This window comes from Teleopsis dalmanni, chromosome 2, assembly GCF_002237135.1.
Source record: "Teleopsis dalmanni isolate 2A chromosome 2, ASM223713v2, whole genome shotgun sequence".
Classification (NCBI taxonomy): Eukaryota; Metazoa; Arthropoda; class Insecta; order Diptera; family Diopsidae; genus Teleopsis; species Teleopsis dalmanni.
Window position 1 is genome coordinate 90,967,184 of NC_051847.1, and position 22,296 is coordinate 90,989,479.

Genomic DNA, 22,296 nt, shown 5'->3' on the forward strand with positions numbered 1-22,296 from the left:
CTCAGAGCCTGACTTTGTGCAATTTCTAGCTGGTGAATAGTTGTTTCGTTGAGGCCTTGGTAAACGCTACACATCCATATAGAAGTAACGATCGAATTATAACAGTTCCTGCTCTTAGCATTGATCACAAATTAAGGCAATCATATCCATGTCATCGGGTGGTTGAATTTTATAATTTAGATGCGCAAATAAACTTGTCCACTATAATTAAAAGGAATTATTAAAATAACAAGAGAACACAAATTTTAAAATAATTTTTATATTAACGTCATACATGATTAAACAGGAAATTTAGTTTTTAGGAAAGCCATTATAATCAACACATAATGACATAACGACACAGTATTTTTTTTTAAATTAATACTTTTTAAATAATACATATTTGATGTATATCATTATTAATTTAATCCCTAAAATTTATATCTAACATTGAAGACATAAAATAATTTAATTTTTGAACGTCTAGATGAAACATGTATAAACTGAAAATTATAAGTGTAAAAATGTTAAAACTTTAAATTACAACAAATCAGTTTTTCAGATTTTTAATTTCAATTCATTTAAAATTACAATTTTTCATATTTACAAATTTCTGACCATCTTAGTGATTGTCCAAATATTAAAATATTTAAATTGCAAATATATTTAAATAAACGACTCTTGACTATGTTTACAGACAATTTTTAATACTACGGAAATTATTTAACAATTTAGGACTTAAATAAATGTATAACAGCACAATTAAAAAAATAATCCTTTAAGAGTAACGGAGCAAGTAATTGCTTGACAGTGATTAATGACCCTTAAAGCGTCTGTATGCTTTTCGAAAGTAATTTTATTTTGTATATTGCAATTGTTTTAGCACTTCGAACGATTGGCTATATTTTTCAGTATATTGAGGTTCTTTGGCAATTATGTTTTATCGCCGGTACTATCCCTCCAAAGCTAGGACAGCATCACGCGTGGTCATCCCACATACTTGTGTACATGTCAAATAGGGTTGTTGCGTTTATTTGAGCGTAAACGTGCTAGTCCCGTACGTTCCTCCTCTTCGTCACTGGTATACTGTTGCATACCAGACCCAGCACAACCACCACGTACCGATGATGTGGCTTGTAACAATTCCTGATCCGGCGCATTACGGTTTTCATAAAGCAGCACTTGCAATGTTTCTTCATAGATTCGTGCTTCTGGAAATTCTACCTTAGTATGCTTACGGTCAGTGGCATATACAATAGAAGTACAACACACTTCAGCCACTTTTTTGCCATGACCATAGAATGACCAGCAACATATTTCGCTAGGACCTATTACATCTTTAATGAATAAAATACGTTCGTTGAAACGCAATGAGAGTTTGTCGAATAATTCAATATTTTTCAGTAGATTGTCATCTGATGCACTTGTGTAAGAATACTTGTTATTTTGCCGTTGCACCACTAAAATAACCGCGGGTTTTGATGATGAACTGATAAGCATTTGTTCCTCCTTTTGGGATGTTATCAATGGTATGCGACAGATTGGTTTAGGTTCCTGATTAGCTAGTAACGCGCGTTCACATGACATGGCCAATTCTGTGATGCAGTAATATTTGGCCTCAGCCAGAAGCTCCGCGATTTCTTTATGCGACTCCGGCAGTGGCACAGTGCCATCACGTAAGTAATTGAGTATTGTACCGAAATGATTACCGCAACGGTCAATCAAAATCCAACCTATAAAAAATTTGAATGTATTCAATTTGTATTCACTATTGTGTAATATGATATAATATAAATAATGTACAGTCGATGCAATATGCTCTGCTGGTTTCGTATTTCGCGCTGCCTTCGCTTACGCGTTATAAACAGCGCCCAATTAGTCATACATTATCAGCCTCTGGCACTTATCACTTTGATTTTTTAGCCTTAATTTTTATTACTCACCCTCTGTATCGGTTAAAACTTCCATTCGTCCACTGAACATAGCACTCAACATGGTGTCATTATGCTTCGTAAGTGTTCCAATGGTCGTGTAATAGAGCCTACCGCCTACGTTCAGTTTTACATATTGTGATGGATGGCCTTTTAGCATTGTTTGATTACCGGACATTTTATTACTATTTGCAACTAAAACTAATTGATCTGGAGCGGTCGTTAACTGCACTATTTTAACTTCCTTAGCAACTGCGCCAGTACCAGGGGTGGAGCTGGCACTGCTCGTACTAGCAACTATTAAGGAATCAATTTTGGCGTTTTTTTTAAATAAATATCTTAATTTTATTTTTTATTAATTAACTTTTCTCTACTTATCAGTATCTATTCAGACCGTGCTGTGTATATCGGTGGTTAATTATTTTTCCAGCAGCTCGCAGTTTGTGCACAGAACAAAATATATTGAAAAACAAGAACCGTCAAGTAATTAAGCAGCCCATCGAACCGATATAAACTGTAACTTATCAATAGCCAGTGATTTATTCTGGCTATGCAGTGCATCGATGTGAAGTACAGAGTTAAAGCTGGTGGGAAATTGTTTAAACACGTTTAAAAATTATTTTTTTAACATTATTGGATATATATTAATATTTAAACAAAAAGAATGTGGTACGCATATTATTATCAATGACTTTTTAAAAATATTTATTTTGTTGAATAGTGAAAACGCTATGTTATACAGACAGTTATGTGATTAATGATCATGGCAATTTTGTACTTTTTTTAGTCATTATCCAAATGCATATTATCCAAATATTTTGATCACTTTTGGTTGTGCCTAAATTTAAAAAATAATGATTATTGTTTGGATAAGTTAACCATGTTTTCATTATGGATTTTGCAAATCCTGTTACCAAAGCTTTATCATTTCAAAATAGACATAATAAAATTCGAACTTTAAATGAAGGTTGGTTTGATTTGACATATTTTCTTGAGTACAATGCTGAAAATAATATGTTATTGATAAGGTTTAGGTGCAAAAATAGCGATATGACAGATTTTTAAAATGATATTTTGATAGTGCCAACTTTGTTCCAACCGTTTTTTTTTTCCTTTCAGAATTGTAAAAAAGTAATATTAAGTCTGGTTGATCAAATGATTTTTTTAACAAATATTTATTGCGTTGTGTATAATATGAAAAATAAAAATTCTGAACACTAAAAATTAATTAACTTAAATAAAAGTATTATATTCTTTATATATAATACAATACAATTTAATATTAATAATAATAATAATTACGGCACGGCACGCTTACTCCTTTGAGCACAACGACGAAACACACATTTTGTATTTTTTCCTTTTTTATCTATTTCTTTATACAGGGTTGCCATGATCGAATATACTACAGAATTCATTGTATCGAAATATGGTATTACAAATTACGCCAAATGATAAAGATAAAGTCTCTTGAAACAATTAGCACAACAAACTTATATCTTCGTTTCAGTGAAATTTAGTTGTTTTTCCAATACACAATTCAATTTTGGGATTAAAACGAAATTAAGGAAAATGTCCTGAAATTAAGAAACATTTCAAATGCAATTATTTGTAAGATACATTTTTAGCTAAAGATAAAGTTAAGATAAAGGAAAATGGACATTTTTTTATATAAATGTTAATGAAAGTTGACTTTCATGAAACCGGGAAATTATTTTGAAAGTAAATTTCAAATTTGAATATAGAGAAAAAACTTTACCGGTTATTAATTTAAAATAGAGTGAAAAATATTAATTCACATACCTAAAGTCCATTAAAACTATTTAATGCTATGCTTTATAGTTATTATAATCAACTTTTAAAATTTCCTGGATACAAATGATGTTTAGAGCATGTAATTTTTATCATTCGATTTGTAAATAAAAAATACATGATTTCCTTAATTTGGTGCAGCATGAACACTTTCGAAATTAACTTAATTTCATTTTTACGAAATTAAGGAAATTTGGCTGTCTGAACATAGCAGTAGAGTGCGTTTAATACTGCTTGAAAGTGTAAGCAGCGCATAAGTAGAGTAAATATAAACATAACAAGAAAAACAAACCGCAGAAACATATGAGTTAGGCGCGCTGTTGCATTTCATATGAATTGTGAACTAAAATTCATTTCGCGGAATAAATATCAAGAATAAAATATATATATTCATGACCAAACACAATGTTTAGCGACATTTCTTTACTCATTTTAAGTGAATTCAGCGACGACGAAAGTGATGAAGAAAATTTATTGGATTCGTCTACGGATTTAGGCTCATCTTCAGAAGAAGATGAATATCTGGAAAATTTGCTTTGCGATTCGTACAGCTTTAGGCGACATCATGCTGAAAACATCACAAGGGATGCAATACCTACATACACAAATAAAGAATTCCAAATTCATTTTCGTGTGAACAGAAATGTGTACAATTTTCTAATAGAAAAATTTAAAGACTCTGAGGATTACAAAAGTCTAAGAATGGATAAAGTGATCTCAGCGGATACACATATTGCGTTGTTTTTATGGTTTGCAGGTCATAGAGAATGTTCCTTCCGAGATATTGCCAATCGTTTCCATATATCTATCAGTACAGTTAGTGCCATAATAAGTAGAGTTACTCACTTCATTAGCAGTCTCTCGGACGCAGTAATAAAATGGCCAAATTATACCGAAAAATTAACCTCATCTGCTTTTTTTGCTGCACAACATATTGGTGGAAGTTTCGAGGAAGCTATAGGTTAAAAATTTTTACTTTAGTAATTAAATAATATACAATATATATATAATTTATTTTTAGGTGTATTGGGTATGACTCACATACGAATTATTCCTCCTAAAAGTGATAAAAACCAGTACATTAATTGGAAAGGCGAAAGCACTATACAAGTGCTAGGAATTTGTAATGAAAGAAATGACTTTATTTACATTTTTGCGGGACTTCCTGGTGCTGTTCATGTGCATGAAGTGCTTGAAAGATCTGATATATATCCAAAACTGTCATCGCTCTGTGGTGATTATTATATATTAGCTAACTCTTCATTTGCTTGTACAGAAAATATCATAACTCCATACATCGACAATGAGCAATTGGGTGCACGTCAAAAGAAATTTAATGATAAATTGAACGCTTCTCGCATCATCATCGAACATGCATTCACTATGCTTAAACGAAGATTTCCACAATTATACTTCTGCAAACTAAAGGGAGTAGAAAAAGTATGCCATTTCGTAAGAGCCTGTGTTGTTCTTCACAATCTCTGTGACGAGAATTTTATTAGAGTTGGAAGTGACTTTAAAGTGACTGATATAAATCAAGATATGGAACCACCTAACACAACTGAAATGTCCATTTGGCGCCGCAACCAGTTATGTTACAAAATGTTTAGATCTAATGCAAAATAATTGACATTAACTGTAATTAATAGTTTTTTGTATATACAAATATTTTTAAGTGGTATATAAGTAGCGATAGTAGTATTTTGTAAAAAGCAATAATATAAAATACAATTTTTAATTTATTTATAATTTTATGTAGCAGTCAATTAAAATAAATTGAGGTAATCAATGCTAAGAACAGGAAACTGACATATAACCAAATAATTCGTCCGTCACTACTATATGGTTGTGTAGCGTTTAGCAAGGCCTCAACCAAACAACTATTCACCAGCTAGAAATTGCACAAAGTCAGCCTCTGAGAAGACTTTTCAAGGTACTATCCTCAATGACATCCTCAGGGACCTCAAGATTGATCCAATCAAAAAATACATAAAGGATAGAGGCCTGAAATTATATGCGAAAATTGACAGACTTACCAACACCGCGTTATCAAATCTCAGAATGGTTACAGGCTCCTCGGGAGATATGCAGATCTGAGGTCAATTATTGCTTAGTCTGATGAAGTGATAAACAATAATCCAGTCAAGGCGTAGAGGGGTTTTAAAAAAACGTCGAGTTAAGAAAGAGTAAAAGGGCTCAAGTGCACAGGCTCAAATAGAAATAAATAAATAATAAATAAAGTGAGGTAATCTACGAATATATATATATATATATAAATGTTTTACGACATTACTATATTCTATACTATAGTTACTTATTATTAACACATCATTCATATTTTGATTGTAGCGAACATATACGAGTAATACAAATTTGTAGACAGAATTTAAGTTTAGTAAATACCTTCACCTTTTTTGACACAGTTTTCTGTGTCATGTTGTTGTTGTTGTAACTCGCCGGGACCTGCTTGTGGAGTCCCTTTGAGAGGTGTTGAACGGTACTTGGTCGTCGTAGGTGGCGAGTGGCTCCGGGACGTAGACTCGACCATCCTTGGAACCTTCCTGTGTCATAGATTCATTTTTTCCCATACATTCATTAATCAAAGTTTGATGAACTTTTTCATCCATTCTCACACTTTCATGATTGTGAATTAAATAATCTGGGTATTTAGTTGTATCAGGATTTTCTTCTCCTTCTTCGTCTTTTCTTCTTTTCGTCGCCATTTAACTTTCAATCATGTCGATAACACCCCAAGTTAAGATTGACTTCATTTGAAGTATTATAAGAATGACTATGCATGCCACTCGATATGTGGTTAGTTTCAGTTTTGCTGAAGTCTACTACTCTTTTATCTTCTGCGAGGCACGATCAAATTACTCGCTTAACTCTCATATTTATTTTTATTATTAGAAGGGACAAATGGACACTGCAACCTGTAAGATCTATTGTGCCATCTCTGACGAAGGGTTCTTCAGTTAATCGATACAATTTAATGCTATTGTCAAATCTAACAATATCATTCGTTTCAAGACTAACGTATGAGAGAGTGGGTTACTTATGTTCAAAATTTCCTAAAATATTTCAAATTTAATGGATTTTTTTTCAAACATTAAATAAGTTTTCAAAACCCTTCGTTAAAACCCATCAAAAACCATGAACTACATAACTAAAAAAAAAAAATTTTAATTCTGAAACTTATTTCCTGATCTTATAATAATAAAAAAATTGTTTTTAATTTATAAACCGGGCTTGAATTAAATTTTTAGATCTGTTCTGAGGACTGTTATGATCGTAGTCCCCAATTGATTATTACTACCTGTTGCTGCTTTGTGCTGTTCAAAATTGATTATTAGCAAGCTCGTTACTCAAGATCGTGAACACCCTTAATATTTCTATGCAAACGGACGCGTTGTTATCTGTTCGAGGAATAATATAAATTTTAAGAACGGAGTGAAATCGTCTGAAAAGTGTGCTATGTATTATGTTCTTAATCATGATTATAAGTCAATTTGCTGTTGTCGTAATTTGACTTGGTGATTTTGTAACTCTTAACCCACTTTATAAATTATTTACCCATAAATCCATTTATCTTATAAATAGTGAGACCCCAATCGGAGTGGTGAGGACTTCATTCTAAACAATAATGTTAACTGTATGGTTTGTATTTAATATTATATTGAACTGTTTTTCGGAAGGCATGCTAATAAATTCAAAATAATGTAATATCCATTAAATTCATATTTTTTCTTTTATGTCATCTTTTGCTTTTAATAGCTCTTAGAACAATATTTATTTGAACATGAATAATTTTTTCTAGGAAACTCCATTAGTGAAATTAATGTCAATCACATTTATCTTCTTATTTTCCTTTTTAACAGCTCCCACCGATTCAACACCAATTAACAACTCCATTTATTTTTATTTGTATTTTTTAAGAATATTTAAGTGGACGTTCGAATATGGAACACTGAAACTTTCTGATTTAGAGGCGATCGGGCTAAGTACTGTGCAATTCCAAATGAAGGCAACAACCATGTTTTCAATTTAAAACATTATAGTAGAGATTTAATAATCTTCTAATATATCTACTAATACGAGTTAAGAATAATAATGACCAAAAAAAATTTGTGTACATTAAAGATATATCTTCTCTATAATTTTTAAACATTTCAATAGGAGTTCGTAGATCTAACTGTATTCATTTTTCTGTTCTATAAATTAATAGTGATGAAGTCTTTCATAGTTCATACCTGTTGAACATCCACTAGTATTTTGTTATAATATTGAAAATGTTTATGTAGAGATTTTCTGTAGAACTTTTTAAGCACAAGAACTTTTTGGTGCTGTTAGCTGTCACATTTTCCCTTGTTTGGTATTATTTAATCCGCGATAGCTAGCAATTCTATTCCTTTTTATGTAATGGTTTTAGTTTTTGGTTTAGCTACTTATTATAACAATTTACTGCACACTTGAAATTTAATTTTCATATCTAGTAGGACATTTGTAGTACATATATTACTTTAATAAATGATCCGAGATAGCTCTTTTTTAATTGATTTATAAAACAATTAGTGTCACATTGATGGTAATTTTTCTTCTTCAGATATATCACGAAAGTAGATGATTTCAGTGAAATAATTTCTAATGAAATATCTATAAACAATGGTTGGTTTGAGGGTCGCACTGGCAGATGAGCAGATATTCATTTTCCATAACTAGGGATCATTCGCCGTTTTACTACTACTTTTCTCGCAAGAAACTTACAGACCCATCCTGTTGAATTTAAGTACAGATTGAACAGATTGTTCGTCATTACATTTACCGACAAACAGTCTATAAAAAATATTCTTTATTTAAGTAAGTAATTAAACAGATCTTTCCTCATTACATTTACCGACAAACAGTCTGTAAAAAATATTCTTTACGATATTTATATTGAATGTCTCTGGAAAATAGTAGATTAATTGGTGTATATTTTTGAATTATAATAAACCATTATCTAAATGGAACTGTTTTCAGACCCGTGTATAAAATCTGGTACCTTCTTTGTACAGACCAAACCAATAAATTAAAGTTTTACCTCAACTGCCAATCAAATTCCTAATTGTGACCGGAGTAAGTTGATACCTTAAACTTCGGTTTTAGAATAAAATTAATTGAACCAAGTGTTTGCTAAATCGGCAAAAACTTTAGTTGGATTTAAATATTGACACTAAAAAAAAAATAAAGGAAAATTATTTATTAAATGAATATTTCTTTTAAAACCAACACACATAACTTAAAATCATTACTTTTTATTTTAAATCAGAACTTAATTTTACGTTTATATATTGTGGATTCGTATATAAATATGTATTTTGTTTTTTTTTATCAATATTATTTTACTTTCATATTTTTACATATATTAAAACACCTATTGCTTTCATAGGTGTGCGTTAATCTATATATAATATTATATTTATATATAAATGAAAGGTTTCAGAAATCTGCAGTGGGTATTCACATTTTTGTGCAATTATCTACTAAAAAATAATATATAAAATAAAAGTAAAAAATAGAAGAAGTAATAATAGGAAGATTACATATTTAAGAATTAAAAAATTAAAACTGCAAGAAATAGTCGACAAAATAATGCTTACAGGGAATAATTCAGTTATATGGCTGAATTAGTTTAGCGTGATCCACTGTTAAATTCTGACAATGATTTATTTAGTTGAATAATAATTACATTCCAAACTTGGAAAAAAAGTTGCTTTCGGAAATGTCTACCAAGTTTAAAACCAATCATCTCATATGGGTATGAGTGGTTGTAGCTTTGATTATTTAAACAATAACATAATTGATATAAATAATTTGTTTTAAATTAAGAAGTAGCTTCTGAGCTTTAGAAAACAAACAGAGTTTGAAATAAAGTTTTCAAGAATCGCGTTTGATTCTAAAGCAGTGTTTCTAACGTAAAGCGTACGCCACATAAAAATTCTAGATAGTTTAGTTTCTACAACTTCTATATAAAATTTAGGCTTATTTTTAATATCTCATATAAAAAGATACAGTTAGATAATGATACTAACTGCAGATATCTGAAAGCTGTTTTTGTTAAATTATAATGCAATTAGATAATGATTTTGTTGTCATGTTGAACAAAACTGTTACCTTAAATTTGAATTATTATCATTTTAATTTAGTTTAGACCTTATTGAAATAAGTAATATAATTCCTGCTGTTACTACAAACATACAACACAATATAGACAAAGGAAAAAACTAAGAAGAATTAAATACCATTAAAAATTCTTAATTAAACATAAGTTGGTATTTTCGCAGTAAATATATATTAATGACTTTCTTAAATAACATTTATGTGCTTACACCGAAGACACTGGAACTCCTGTTTCACTTAAGTCTGTATTGACGCTGTCACATTCCTTCGACACTGTTTCGTTTGTGGCATCTGTTGAAGTGGTTGCCGCAGTACCACAGCTACTGCTAGCAGTTATTTTGTTGGCAGATGCTTCAGTTGAGGAACACTCCCCATCAGTCTTCACGCGTTTATTGGCATTTTCGGCTTCATTACTTTCAAAGGTAGGTGAAGCACAACGCTTCAGCGGATTAAATGCGGCAATATCTGTACCATCAATAGCCGCATCCTGTGCAATTAATGCATCCTCTGTTTCTTCGGGGTTAATTGTTGATTCAAGTTCAAGTATTTCAGGTTTAAAACGAACAATGACGGCTGTCATATTATCGCAACCAGTGCCATCACCATGCGTATCTGGTGCAAGGCAATTATCGAAAAGCTAGAAAATAAATCTAATATGTAATTAAATATCTAAATGCATTTAAATGGAATTACCTCTTCACATATTTTGGACAAACTTTTTGTACCGTCGGCTAAACGTGTACGAACAAAATCTACTACTTCCTCGCTAGTCATAAAATTCCAAATGCCATCGCATGCTAGAACCATAAATTCATCTTCAGATCCTATTATAAGTTTTTTAATTTCTGGAAGCGCAGATATCATTTGCTCCTCAGCTGGCAATGCTTCGTTCTAAGAATTAAAAAATTAAATATACTTATTGTAGGATTGAGTAATAACGTAAATATATAATTATATTTGTAAATGTATTTGAATATATAATAAGTATTTTTATTTGCGATCTATTATAAACAAATTCAACACCTCAACGATGCTTAATGTAAATTTTAAAAAAGAAAAAGTCACGATTCCGATTTCCCAGGCATTCGAATGCGACAACGGATTTAAGTAGTGTTTCGTACTTTGAGCAATTTTGTCAAAAAGCTATAGGCTTATAAGACTTACTTCTCGAGATAGCAAGTACTAATACCTAAAACACTATTAAGGTATAGAAGCTACATATGTCGAAAATGGCAACTGTTAAGTATATAATTGAAATACTGCAAAAGTCGCCAACTACTATAGGGAGAAACCACAACTTAATTGTGCGTTGGGTATAAAGTAGTAAATTTTTTACATTAATTAAATTATTTATTTAATTATAATTATTTTTCGTGTAAAAATTTTTAACATTTAAGCTCGACATCTCGCATTCTAAGTTATACTGACGTAATGGTTGCTTAAAGTAACCAACTTTATTAAAATCTGTTGTTAAATGGGATCGGAAAATCGGAATCATTCTAAAACATCATAGTTGCAGAATTATACAGAAGAAATATATATAATGTATTAAGCTATATCTGTCTGTTATTAAATTTTCACTATCTAAGACCCATAAATCATAACTGTCAGTATTAAAAATCTGATTTAAAGCTCCATACAATGAAGATTGAACTGTGACACAATTATAATTACCATTTTATATGCATGATCACCAATAGCTCGTGAGAGATTCAATCCTCCATTAACGCGCCCATCAAGGGTAACACGTCCGCCAGCTTTATGTATGCGTGTGGATTCTTCAATATCTTCGGGTTTATGATCCAAACTCATTTCAATTGTTTGACCATTGCGACAGACAACACATCGGGAATCGCCAGCATTAGCTACGTATAAATCTCTTCCGTGTAATAGAGCAACGACAGCAGTACAGCCGCTATCCTTGCCCGGCTCTTCAATCATATTGGCGCAAAAATTGCTACCTATTTCATCATATTCCTCTTCAACAATATCATCATCTTCATCACCCATATCATCTTCTTCATCTTCTTCTTCCTCAATATCCTCTTCGTCTATTTCTTCCTCCGATGAGCATTCTAGAGTTTCACACATATCAACTACACCATTATTTTCAACTGCAATTATAAATTAAAATTATTAAGTATTTCAAAAAATATATATTTATTCTTGGCACTTACGTTCATAATCCGCATCATCATCTGTAGAATCCTCATCCATATTACTACTATCCAATTTCTTAGCGCATTTACTAGTTGATGATATAGTTGATTGATCTGTGGATTTGTTTTTGTTATTAGGCAACGAAGCTCTGCCAATGCAGCCGTTTTGTTTGCTTTCAGCTGCATCGTTTGAACCAGACACATCATCATCTACAGTTGTTTTTATTGCTGATACAGCAGCTGATGTAGATACATCCTCTTTTGTAACAACAACTGATGATGTTACACTTCCATTTTGTTCACTTTCCTTTATTTGTGAAGAATCTGGCGCATTTGATTTGGATATTGTTTGTGACACATTAGACGAACCATTTGCAGTGATGTCTTTGGGTTCAGCCTCAGCTTCGGCTTCTTTACTTTGAACTGGTTTTGTAGTATTTTTATTTTCACTGTTTGCTTTTGTTGCACTTGAGCTGCTGCTGCTAACAGTTGAATCTTCTTCTGCATCAGTTTCCATTTTTGAAGTTATTACTGTTTTCGATGTACTCGGCCCAGCATCTAAAATAAGTTGAATAAGTTGACATAGTGAATACATGAAATGTCATTATTTAAGGCTCAGTATATTTACCATTAGCTGCTTTTTCAGCAGCAATTGAAGCAGCCGCAGCAGCTGAAGTAGATGAACCAGATGGTTTGGAGTCTGGATCCATGACAGCTTTATTAACAGCTTCAGCTATAATTGCAGCTGCACGTCTACCTCTTAGATATGGCGACTGTGGTTTAGAACCACTTGCGGCACCATCCTTTATCTTTTTAAAAGAAGGTAACGGCATTAGACCTCCCTTATATTTTTCAAGTACTTCATTTAGCGGCAAATTGCTCTCTTCATGCAATTCTGCTAAATCTTCTCCATCATCATCGTCCTCATTACCATCACTTTCTGGACAATCTACCAAATTCCTTTCTCCAGCTAGCACTTTTAAAATGTCTATTACATCTGACTCGAGCAAGGTTTTGTCGAAACCCAAGAAGGTATCCTTGAGTGCTTGCTCAAACTGACCATCTTTATATGTTTGAATATCTTTAAGAAATTGCGGTAACTTATCTGCACAGTAAGTTGAAACCTCTGCGCCGCCATGTCCATCATAGACCGCAAATAATGAAGTATTTTTGTCAAAAGTCAAGATAGCATTATGAGCATCCTGTAAAAATTATTGATACAGATTAAATTAAAATATTTCTTAATAAAGAAAAAGTATTTTACACAGTAAATTAAATGATGAATATATATAATTTTATATATAAATTAATTAATACATATGTATCTATTTAGGATCGATTATTGATATCAAATATATAATAATGAATCTTGGGTTATTATATTATTATATTAATAGTGATTACCGACATTAGTTGCATTTTTCAGCTTTTTGAATAGATTTTAGTGGTATAGTCATTAAGAAAGATCGCTCGACTATAACAACAAATTACTAGTTAAAAAGCTACCAATTCCCAATCCATTCTTACTAGTAAATAACCCTATTCCCTTTGGCACTACCATCACTTATATACATCCTAACACAAGTATAAGTCTTTGTAATTTTTTCTCATTTTCTCGTTGCCGAATTCAACGCGTGGCTCCAAAAACACTCGACTTAACGTTCCTTAGCCATTCGACAATTTCAACGACCAAGTGTCGTTCATAACAGTAACAGTGGCTGCCAGACCTAAATCCGGTTGTTGTTAAAACCTTGAAATTTTTTTCATGTTATCTGCTATATAGATCCTTGTGAGGTAGTACCATTACTAGTGAAAGAGCAGGCATTATCTTCTCCTTCTCTATTGAAATGCACTATATTGACGATCTCGAGTAACGAGGAAGTTGACAGATTGACATAGTAGCAGTGCAAAGCGCCAACAAGACATATTTCGAGCATGTTTTTGTTGTTGCCACTTTGCTCCATCATTATATTATTCGGTCATCCAACTTCTTAGTCGAAATCGTGAACACACTTTATATATTTTATACAATCACTGGGAATATTAGAAGTGAAAGATATTAGTCAGTACTAGTACAATTTAAAAACTATAACACATTGTTAAACAATGTTAAGAATAATAGAATAATAAAGTTGACATATATAATAATGCTGACATAATTGACAATTTTGGTATATTAAACTAAGTGGACAGCACAGCTAATAATCATTAAAATATTAAATTAAAGTTAACAAAAAAATAAATAAATAAATACTATATAAAACAATTTGTTTTCTAGCACAAAAATGTCCTTTCCAAACTGGCACTACTAAACTGATTCACTCGTAGCCACAGCAGCCAGTTCCTTTATATTTTATAAACAATTACCATGGCTCACCTCTTGGCTATTTCTCCAGCCCTGCATTGAACTGGCACCAACTTCAAGCAACTGATTTCCCTCATCAGTTGATATTTTATCAGTTTTAGGCTGCGATAGGTACGCTCCCATTTTGAACACTTGTAATGATCTATTCCAATAAGCCCTTTTGGCTCACAATTCCACAATAATGCGCTTCTTTGGCGGAAAATCGATTCAGCTGCGATCGATTAAATATCCAGAATTTCTAACACCGGCGTTAACCTCAAGGCGGGAAAAACTAAAATTAACAGAACAGAATAATATTAGTTTTTGTTGTATTGAAATCGATTGCAAATTAATATGATTTATTTATATAAATACTTTAATTGCTTTTTGTTTGCATTCGCTAAATTGCGGCGATAATTTTTTCGTTGTGTGTATCCCCACGCCTTTTTGCACGCTTTTTATGTATTTGACTGTTTGAAAACGGCTGTTATTGTATTAGTTGAGTACACCAAACTTAATAAATATATTTAATTAACGAGGTTTACGAATTAAAATCATTTTCTTGTTTCATATTTAATTGCACAAAGAATAGTTTCACTTGAGGTAGATTTTATTTATGTGTACTTTACTAGAGAGCCACAGCAGCAGTAGCAGCAGCAGCAGCCAACACAATAAAAAAAGACAGCAACGCGAAATGCTGTCGCTTTGTAGCAAGGCTTGCGGTACCACAATGCCGTAGCGTTTGCAAATTTATTTCAATTTTTACAGCTGTTATTAGCAATCTTTCACAAGATTAATATAAAACTATTTCACAATAAGCAATTAATTTTTATTTTCTCTTACATTCAATTCATTACTGCTTACAATAACTCAGAATTTTCTTGAGCACTTTGTGCACGTACACGTGAATAAAGATTTTTGCGCAAACTAAAAGTCAAACAAAAGCATTGAATAGAATAGCGTACGCTAACTTTATGCAGTGTTGCATTTTGTTGTATAAAATGGGTGGTGTTTAGTAAGAAATTAGAAATGTACAAATTGCTCTATCTAGTTTAGGATGAATCTTTAATTTGATAATAGGCAACAATTGCAAATCTGATATTGTATTCTTATAAGTAATTTATAAATTGTATATAATTTATAAATTTATATATTTTAAACTAGTTTTTTGAATTGTGTTTTTATAAAATAATAATATTAATTTCTTTTGTAAGTATATCGCAAAAGTACAAATAAAATAAGCAATACCACCATTGGCAACTCTAGACAAAATGGAAATTTTGTTAGGCTTAAAATTTCGAAAATGAATAATAATTATTTGCAATTATTGGTATAAATATTTTATTTTTTACATTATCGTGAATAAAATTCGTATTTTCAGGCTTTTTCAATGTTAACAGAAAAAAGTACTAAATTAAGACGAATTGAGTATTAATTGTGAAATATTCATTGACAGCTAACTGAAAATTTTGTCCGCATTTTCAAAAATCGTTCACAATAGACGAATTTTTAGTTTTGGCAACTGTTGGGGCCTCAAGAGTTTTTGAAACCACTAACGACAACAAAACTAGGAAACAAAACGAAGTTTTTAAAGAAAGACCGACTCGTTTGAACTTTTACAAGAGACTAATTTTATTTTTAATTTCATAGTATTTTATAATAAAAAAGGGTTGCCAACTGTAACCAAAAAATAAGTAAACAAAATATTCCAAATTAATAATAAATTTTAATAGAAAAATATAAAGCCAATCACGAACAGCAACCATGCGATTTGACTTGCTTATTATTTAAACGATTTTAAAAAGGTCACACTAATAAGCCAGCAGTGTTGTTGTTTGATATGTTATTTTTAATATAGGCGGTTGTTCTTTTGTGATATGCTTACAAAAGAAACAGCCTAATATTAGGAAAAGCAATAATTTATTAATATTTCAACGAATATTTTTATTATTACTACAGAATTAATTTTTCTGTTTAAGAATTGATCGTCAACTTGTTAATATTTGCATAAATATATTTATTTATGTCTATAAAGTTCTATCGATTACGAGTAAAATATTTTATATTAAATCTGTTCCACGAGCTACTCGTAGTAACTTTGAGTAACACTGTGTATACACAAATACGTTCCACCAACAAATTTTTGAGTAAATAAGAGCATCTGTGAGAGCGTAGCATCACTGTCGAAATTTTAAAATGTTACACAGACTTTACTCGTACATTTTATTTCAAGTAAAATATGTGTTTATGTGTGAATCAGCCGTTTTGGTTTGAATTGAAATTTTTGTATTGTTTATTTGCTCGACACTGGTGTTCTCACCAAATTTTACACAAAGCTGTTCGATGGAAATCTGTGTGAAGAACGTAATTTGGCACTTTATTTATGTTACGTTATCAGTTTGTACTTTACTTGTGTTGTACTCTGTTTTACTACGAGTAGCTCGGAGTATGCTGGCCTATATTGGCTTCGCGAGCCATTGGTATCACTGTTGCAATCTGTCAAGTGTTATGTTTCGACAAAACGCAGAAATAGCATAATGCAAGCAAATTACATTTTGTATAAAAATAAATAAATAATTAATATAAATTGAAAAGTAAAATTAATACAGAATTAAAAGAAATGATACAAATGTTGAAAATTTCAAAATAAAACTCAAATGTTTCTTTTTTCTCAATTTTCAAATTTATGAAATTTTTGAATTTTGTTTACATATGATTTTTGACATATGATTGCAATATTCGTTGGAATTTCCAATTATGGTTCACAATAGTTCGTTTATTACTTTGGTAACACTTTTTTTTTACTGGTAGATGTGTGTGGCCAGTATACCTATACTGGCCTAAGTAGAGAAACTAGTGTTGTTGTTTTGTGTACATTTCGGCCACTATAGGTCAGCAACTTGTTGTTTTTTGTCGTACATACTTACTTCAAATATCAGTTACTTACTTTTTCTTGTTATTATTTTTATTTACATTAAAAAGTTTAAATAAGTAACAATGCAGCTGAATGCAGCTTTTCTCTCAATATTATGTTTATTTTACTAAAGTAGCTATTTTTAATATGCTTTGGACTATATTTTTACTTGCGAAGTATAGGAACAAGTCTTATATGTATTGGAAAATTATATTTGTCAGATATTTACTATAAGTGTATAAGAATATTTGAGTATAAAGCATAACGAAGTGCATTATCTATACGTCTTTCGTATACCACGAAACGAAGCTAATTTGACAATTTGTTGTTTTGTGCCATTTGTAAAGTGTTCGGCTGGCGCGGGCAGTGTGAATTTAAAAAAAATTGACGATATTGGCGTTTGACTGCTTCAAAGAGAAAATATAGTTGGATAAATCTTTGTACATCTTCTTCTTTTTGGAGAATCGGCAACAATTTGGTAGCATCAGGTAATTAAACACAATATCAAAAAGTTTTTATTTTTACTAATTAGTAAATTCATAACATATTAGCATTAATCTAGTTTTTTTTTGTATTGTAATCACAGAATTTTGGTAAAAGAATGCTTTTTCCTAGAATTTATATGATTCAGTGAGAAAATCAGAAAATAAATTGTTTTTAGAAATATCATTGCCATATTGATTTCCATTCATATTCAAAAAAGAATTGAGGTTATAAAACACAAAATGATTATGATTGATGTAAAAATTATAGAAGGGAAGACTACTTACGGTTAATTAGTTTGAGTTGAATTTAATGTAAGTTACCACAATTTACCAAAACTACCACAGAGATGATATGAGCACACGTGAGGAGTAGTGGTACATGGATTCTGACTTATTGGGTTATTAATATTTTCTTACAAATCGTTAGAAGTCGTATTTCTGGTTCCGTAGTCAGGTGAGCTAGCAGCTTTCGCAGAAGAGATCACTTACGTTAAGTGTTATATTATAATTCCTAGTAAGTTTTAATTGTATTAATTGATTGAAGCCCATGTTTTGTTCGACCTTAACATAAGGTTGTCCTAGTATAATAATAGCAAAAACTTTTTATATATATTAATTACTTGTTATTGTCCAAAATACTTATTGGTCCTATTACTAAAATTTTGTAAAGGAAACATAATTACTTATTTATTATTTTTATTATTTGTTGTTAATATTTGTTCATAAATCATTATACTCTATTTGTTCCTGAAGGAACAATTTGTTAATAAATAATTAATTAGTAAACATGCAATAGATTTGTTTGTAAAATTTTAATTAATAATTATAATTGTACCAATGAGTGTTTATTTATTTATTTTGTTTCTCGCACTATTTTCATAATTATGTTATAACCAGAATAAAAAGAAAATATTCTACAAAAACCTACACATGACTAGTTTAAATTCACTTTCACCATGAGGTGAGATTCAGTTTTGATCATATATATTGAAGTGAATACCGAATTAAATATTCGCTAACAAAAATACAAAACAGTGACATCGGCAAAATTGCTTTTACCAAAACACGAGAATAAACTCCTCAGACTATAAATATAATTATTTTTATATTCATAATAAAATGAAAATATAAAAACCTATTTTTAGTTTAATTTTCACAAAATGAGGTGAGATATCAAGACAGAGAGCAGATGTCACTAACATTTAAGAACACTAAATCTAATATAGGGTAATAAGTTTAAAAAACACTACATACATTGATAATACTGCTGCTACCGAAAAACGGAAATAGACTTCTTGGATTGTGATTATTTTTATTCGTAATAAAATGATAATACGAAATGCTAAACATTGCTACTTTATTTTGTACCATATTTCCACCAAATGAGGTGAAATAACAAAGCAGAGATCTTACCGCAAGCATTTGATAATTCCAAATTAACGTAGAGTTAAGATAGATACCTAAAAGTGACATCTATGACACTGCCGAAAATCTTCGGTAGTGTTCTTGAAGAACACTACTAATAATGAGAGTAGTGTTTCGGAAATTGTTTGTAATAGTTTGCAAATAGTGACATATAGTAATAGTGACATATACGTTTTTGAAACCAATTTAATATTTTCAAAAATAGAACGTTTTATAAAGTTTTGAGTGGGCTTGTAGTAAATTTTGTATAATTCCAAAACGGAATTAGTTAATTTAAGTATGTATTAAGTTTCGGGTTTAAGAGTATTTCTAAATTTTATTATCATATACAAATATTTATTTAATATTTTATTAATTTTTTTTGTACTTTTAACTAATATAATAATGAATTTATTTTTGACTTTGCACCACCACAGAATTATGGATGTAGTGGAACATGATATCCTTATGTCTGCAAAAAGAGCTAAGAAGAAGCTAAGCAAGATCATCGATCTAGTGAATTCAGATATACGGAAAGGTTTCCTTGGTGTTGTTCTAAATGTTCGAAAAAGGAAAATATGTAAATACGAGTTAATTATATGTGTCTTATATGTCTAATAACAGATAATTCTACTTTTAGTGGCCCTAAAACTGCTAAGACACTGCAAGTTGCGGCAGTTATTTGTTCCAGTACTGGAATCAAAATATGTTTTGTTGGACATTTTTTGTGGTCTTCTTTGCAATGTAAATGAATTGCCAAGAACGTAAGTTCGAAAATATTCGAATATTTTACATAAAACCTAATTATTAGCTTCTTTTTAATATTTATTAACATTTTATTTAAATTGTAGAAATTTAGCTAGGCAAGCTTTGAAATTAGAGAAATTTGTCAGATGTGCTCAGATTCTGCAAAAGAAACCACAACTGATATCCGACTTATATTGCTTACAAGGTAAGAACATAATTTAAATCGATTATTATTATTATTATTGTGAAGTAGGGTTCGTGTACTGGGTTCTAAAAGATCTATTGTGTCCCTTAGTCGGAATAGAGTGTTTTTCTAAGTCCGATTTGTTTAATGAAAGACAGTATAGGTAGTACCTATCTTTCCTAGTCCTGGGTCCTTATGTGATGCATTAAATACCTTCATAGGTGTTTCTTCCGCTTGAGTATTAATGGCGGGTATTGCCCAAGAGAGAAATTGCATACTCACATGGTATGCAATTTCTCTCTCTTTTCTACAGTATCTGTAGTCTGAGTTAGATTGAATTCAAACTTAAATCCAATTTAAATCAATAGTAATGTTTTATATTTGTCCATATGTTTTCTTATAGAATTATAAAAATAAGTTATAAGTATACTTACTTTAGTAAACTTTAGTAATTTAAGTAAATATACCTTTCTTTGTTAATGGTAAGAAGCAAAGAAACCTAGGAGAATCATCATGTCTCTAGTAGAAAAAAAATGCTAAATCATATAAATCAGATTGACGGATATTTATTGATTTGAGTTGCTCTTTAACCTTCATGATTTCGTTTGAGAAATGAATTTTACTATAAATTTATTCATATTAAGTTATCTCATTTATTGTGTTTAAGCAGGTCATCTATTAAGGTATATTGATTAAGGTATCTTTAACCATCATGTTTTTGAATGAAAGACGTGGATTAATATGGATAGCTTCTTCGTTTTCTGAATTAGCACTCTTTGGAAGCAGTAAGAAAGTTTTGGAGCAGCACTTAATTGTCAATGATAATGATAATGGAATCTTGATGCCGTCATGTTTCGATTTCACACTTAAGCGTGGTTTCTGTACTTGAATGTCGCTGTGATGAATGAGAATATCGACGGCTAAACACTCAATCAAGAATATTTTGAGTTGCCCTATTTGCTATTCAAACTTCGAATAAATCTTTTGAGTTTGAACAGTAAATAGTGCAATACAATAGATAAAGTGGTTCTGTGGTTATCACCTATTATAAGTAAAATCTGCTTTCTTTTTTCAATTTTGCTTCTATGTATTCATCTCTTAATAATGCGGTGTTTGAGAGAATAATTTATATTTATTACAATTACTTCAGTTCTTCCATTATTTCGCGAAACAGGCATGGATACATCGATTTTAAGATAAAAAAACCTCTATATTTTTCACTATATCTCACTTTAACTTCAATATTCTTATTCCAATGAACATCCAATATATGGATCGCAATTATGTATTGTATTATGTGTTTATGTGTGTCAAAGATCTACAAAAGAGCTCACTACGGAAAGAGTACTTTTTCGCTTGCCAAAAATTAACAACACAACAAATTTTTAGGGAGTGAGAATAGTTAGAAATTAGAGGAACCCAAAATTGACGTATATTGATTGTTTCATTTAAAGTCATAGTTTTATTACTAAAACTTACTATAATAAAATAGAATTTGTATATTTTTAGTGTCCAAACCTCCAGTTATCTACTAAATGGAACTTTGTCACTGTCATGGCTGCATAACCATTTACGTGGTTATCGACCCATGCCCTCAGTGTATTGCTTAATGACAGTACCCGGACACGGTGAAGGCTAATCACCGGAAAAACACAAAGGTATATATTTAGCCCTACAGAACTCTATCCCCATTCGCACTTATATATTACAAAATAATAATATAAGCCTGTTTCTGTACGTCCGCGTTTCTAAGTTAATTGTTTTGTCAGTTTAAATCTACAAATAAAAATTCTTTAAAGTGTACAATTAAAATCTATAATTCGTTAATCTCTACAAATAGAATTCTTTTTACTTCACTTGTTTGACTGATTCGTGGACTCAAGCTAATTGCAAAAGAGTTGGGGTCACACTGCTTTTGATTCAAAATCATCTTCGTAGACTCAAGTCTTATTCACAGTGACGAAATAAAGCAGAAAATCCTTTTCATGCTCTTTACAACGATTCAGATGTTGTTAAACGAGTCGTATTCGTGTTGTGTTTTAATAAATAAATTACCAGAATGCGTTCTGGTTATTTCTACAAATGCCATAACACGAATTTTACTTTATGGTCGTTTCAAGTTGGCCACTTTAAAACAGCTATAATAAGTAAACGAAGTGTTTTTCAACTACCATATCG

The 22,296-nt window shown here is 30.7% G+C and overlaps 4 protein-coding genes across 4 annotated transcripts; 2 read left to right on the forward strand and 2 right to left on the reverse strand.

Annotated features, from left to right (window-relative positions):
- Positions 1–544: 544 nt before the first annotated feature.
- On the reverse strand, positions 545–2,492 carry LOC119683133 (BTB/POZ domain-containing adapter for CUL3-mediated RhoA degradation protein 3-like). The gene is made up of 2 exons (XM_038096743.1): positions 1,923–2,492; positions 545–1,712 (listed from the first exon to the last, which is right to left on the reverse strand). The coding sequence occupies exons 1-2, from the start codon at positions 2,086–2,088 to the stop codon at positions 991–993; spliced, it is 888 nt and encodes a 295-aa protein (XP_037952671.1). The 5' UTR covers positions 2,089–2,492; the 3' UTR covers positions 545–990.
- A 1,510-nt stretch (positions 2,493–4,002) lies between these two features.
- LOC119682815 (putative nuclease HARBI1) lies at positions 4,003–5,429 on the forward strand. The gene is made up of 2 exons (XM_038096329.1): positions 4,003–4,683; positions 4,744–5,429. The coding sequence occupies exons 1-2, from the start codon at positions 4,128–4,130 to the stop codon at positions 5,346–5,348; spliced, it is 1,161 nt and encodes a 386-aa protein (XP_037952257.1). The 5' UTR covers positions 4,003–4,127; the 3' UTR covers positions 5,349–5,429.
- Positions 5,430–8,890: 3,461 nt separating this feature from the next.
- LOC119679131 (probable protein phosphatase CG10417) lies at positions 8,891–15,336 on the reverse strand. The gene is made up of 8 exons (XM_038091318.1): positions 15,228–15,336; positions 14,418–14,676; positions 12,669–13,242; positions 12,059–12,598; positions 11,556–11,995; positions 10,575–10,772; positions 10,091–10,518; positions 8,891–8,934 (listed from the first exon to the last, which is right to left on the reverse strand). Exons 2-8 carry the CDS (start codon positions 14,526–14,528, stop codon positions 8,922–8,924), a joined length of 2,304 nt encoding a protein of 767 aa, XP_037947246.1. The 5' UTR covers positions 14,529–14,676; positions 15,228–15,336; the 3' UTR covers positions 8,891–8,921.
- A 2,169-nt stretch (positions 15,337–17,505) lies between these two features.
- On the forward strand, positions 17,506–20,529 carry LOC119675065. Its single transcript, XM_038086251.1, has 5 exons — positions 17,506–17,786; positions 19,625–19,767; positions 19,828–19,951; positions 20,039–20,139; positions 20,522–20,529. The coding sequence occupies exons 2-5, from the start codon at positions 19,629–19,631 to the stop codon at positions 20,527–20,529; spliced, it is 372 nt and encodes a 123-aa protein (XP_037942179.1). The 5' UTR covers positions 17,506–17,786; positions 19,625–19,628.
- Positions 20,530–22,296: the final 1,767 nt, after the last annotated feature.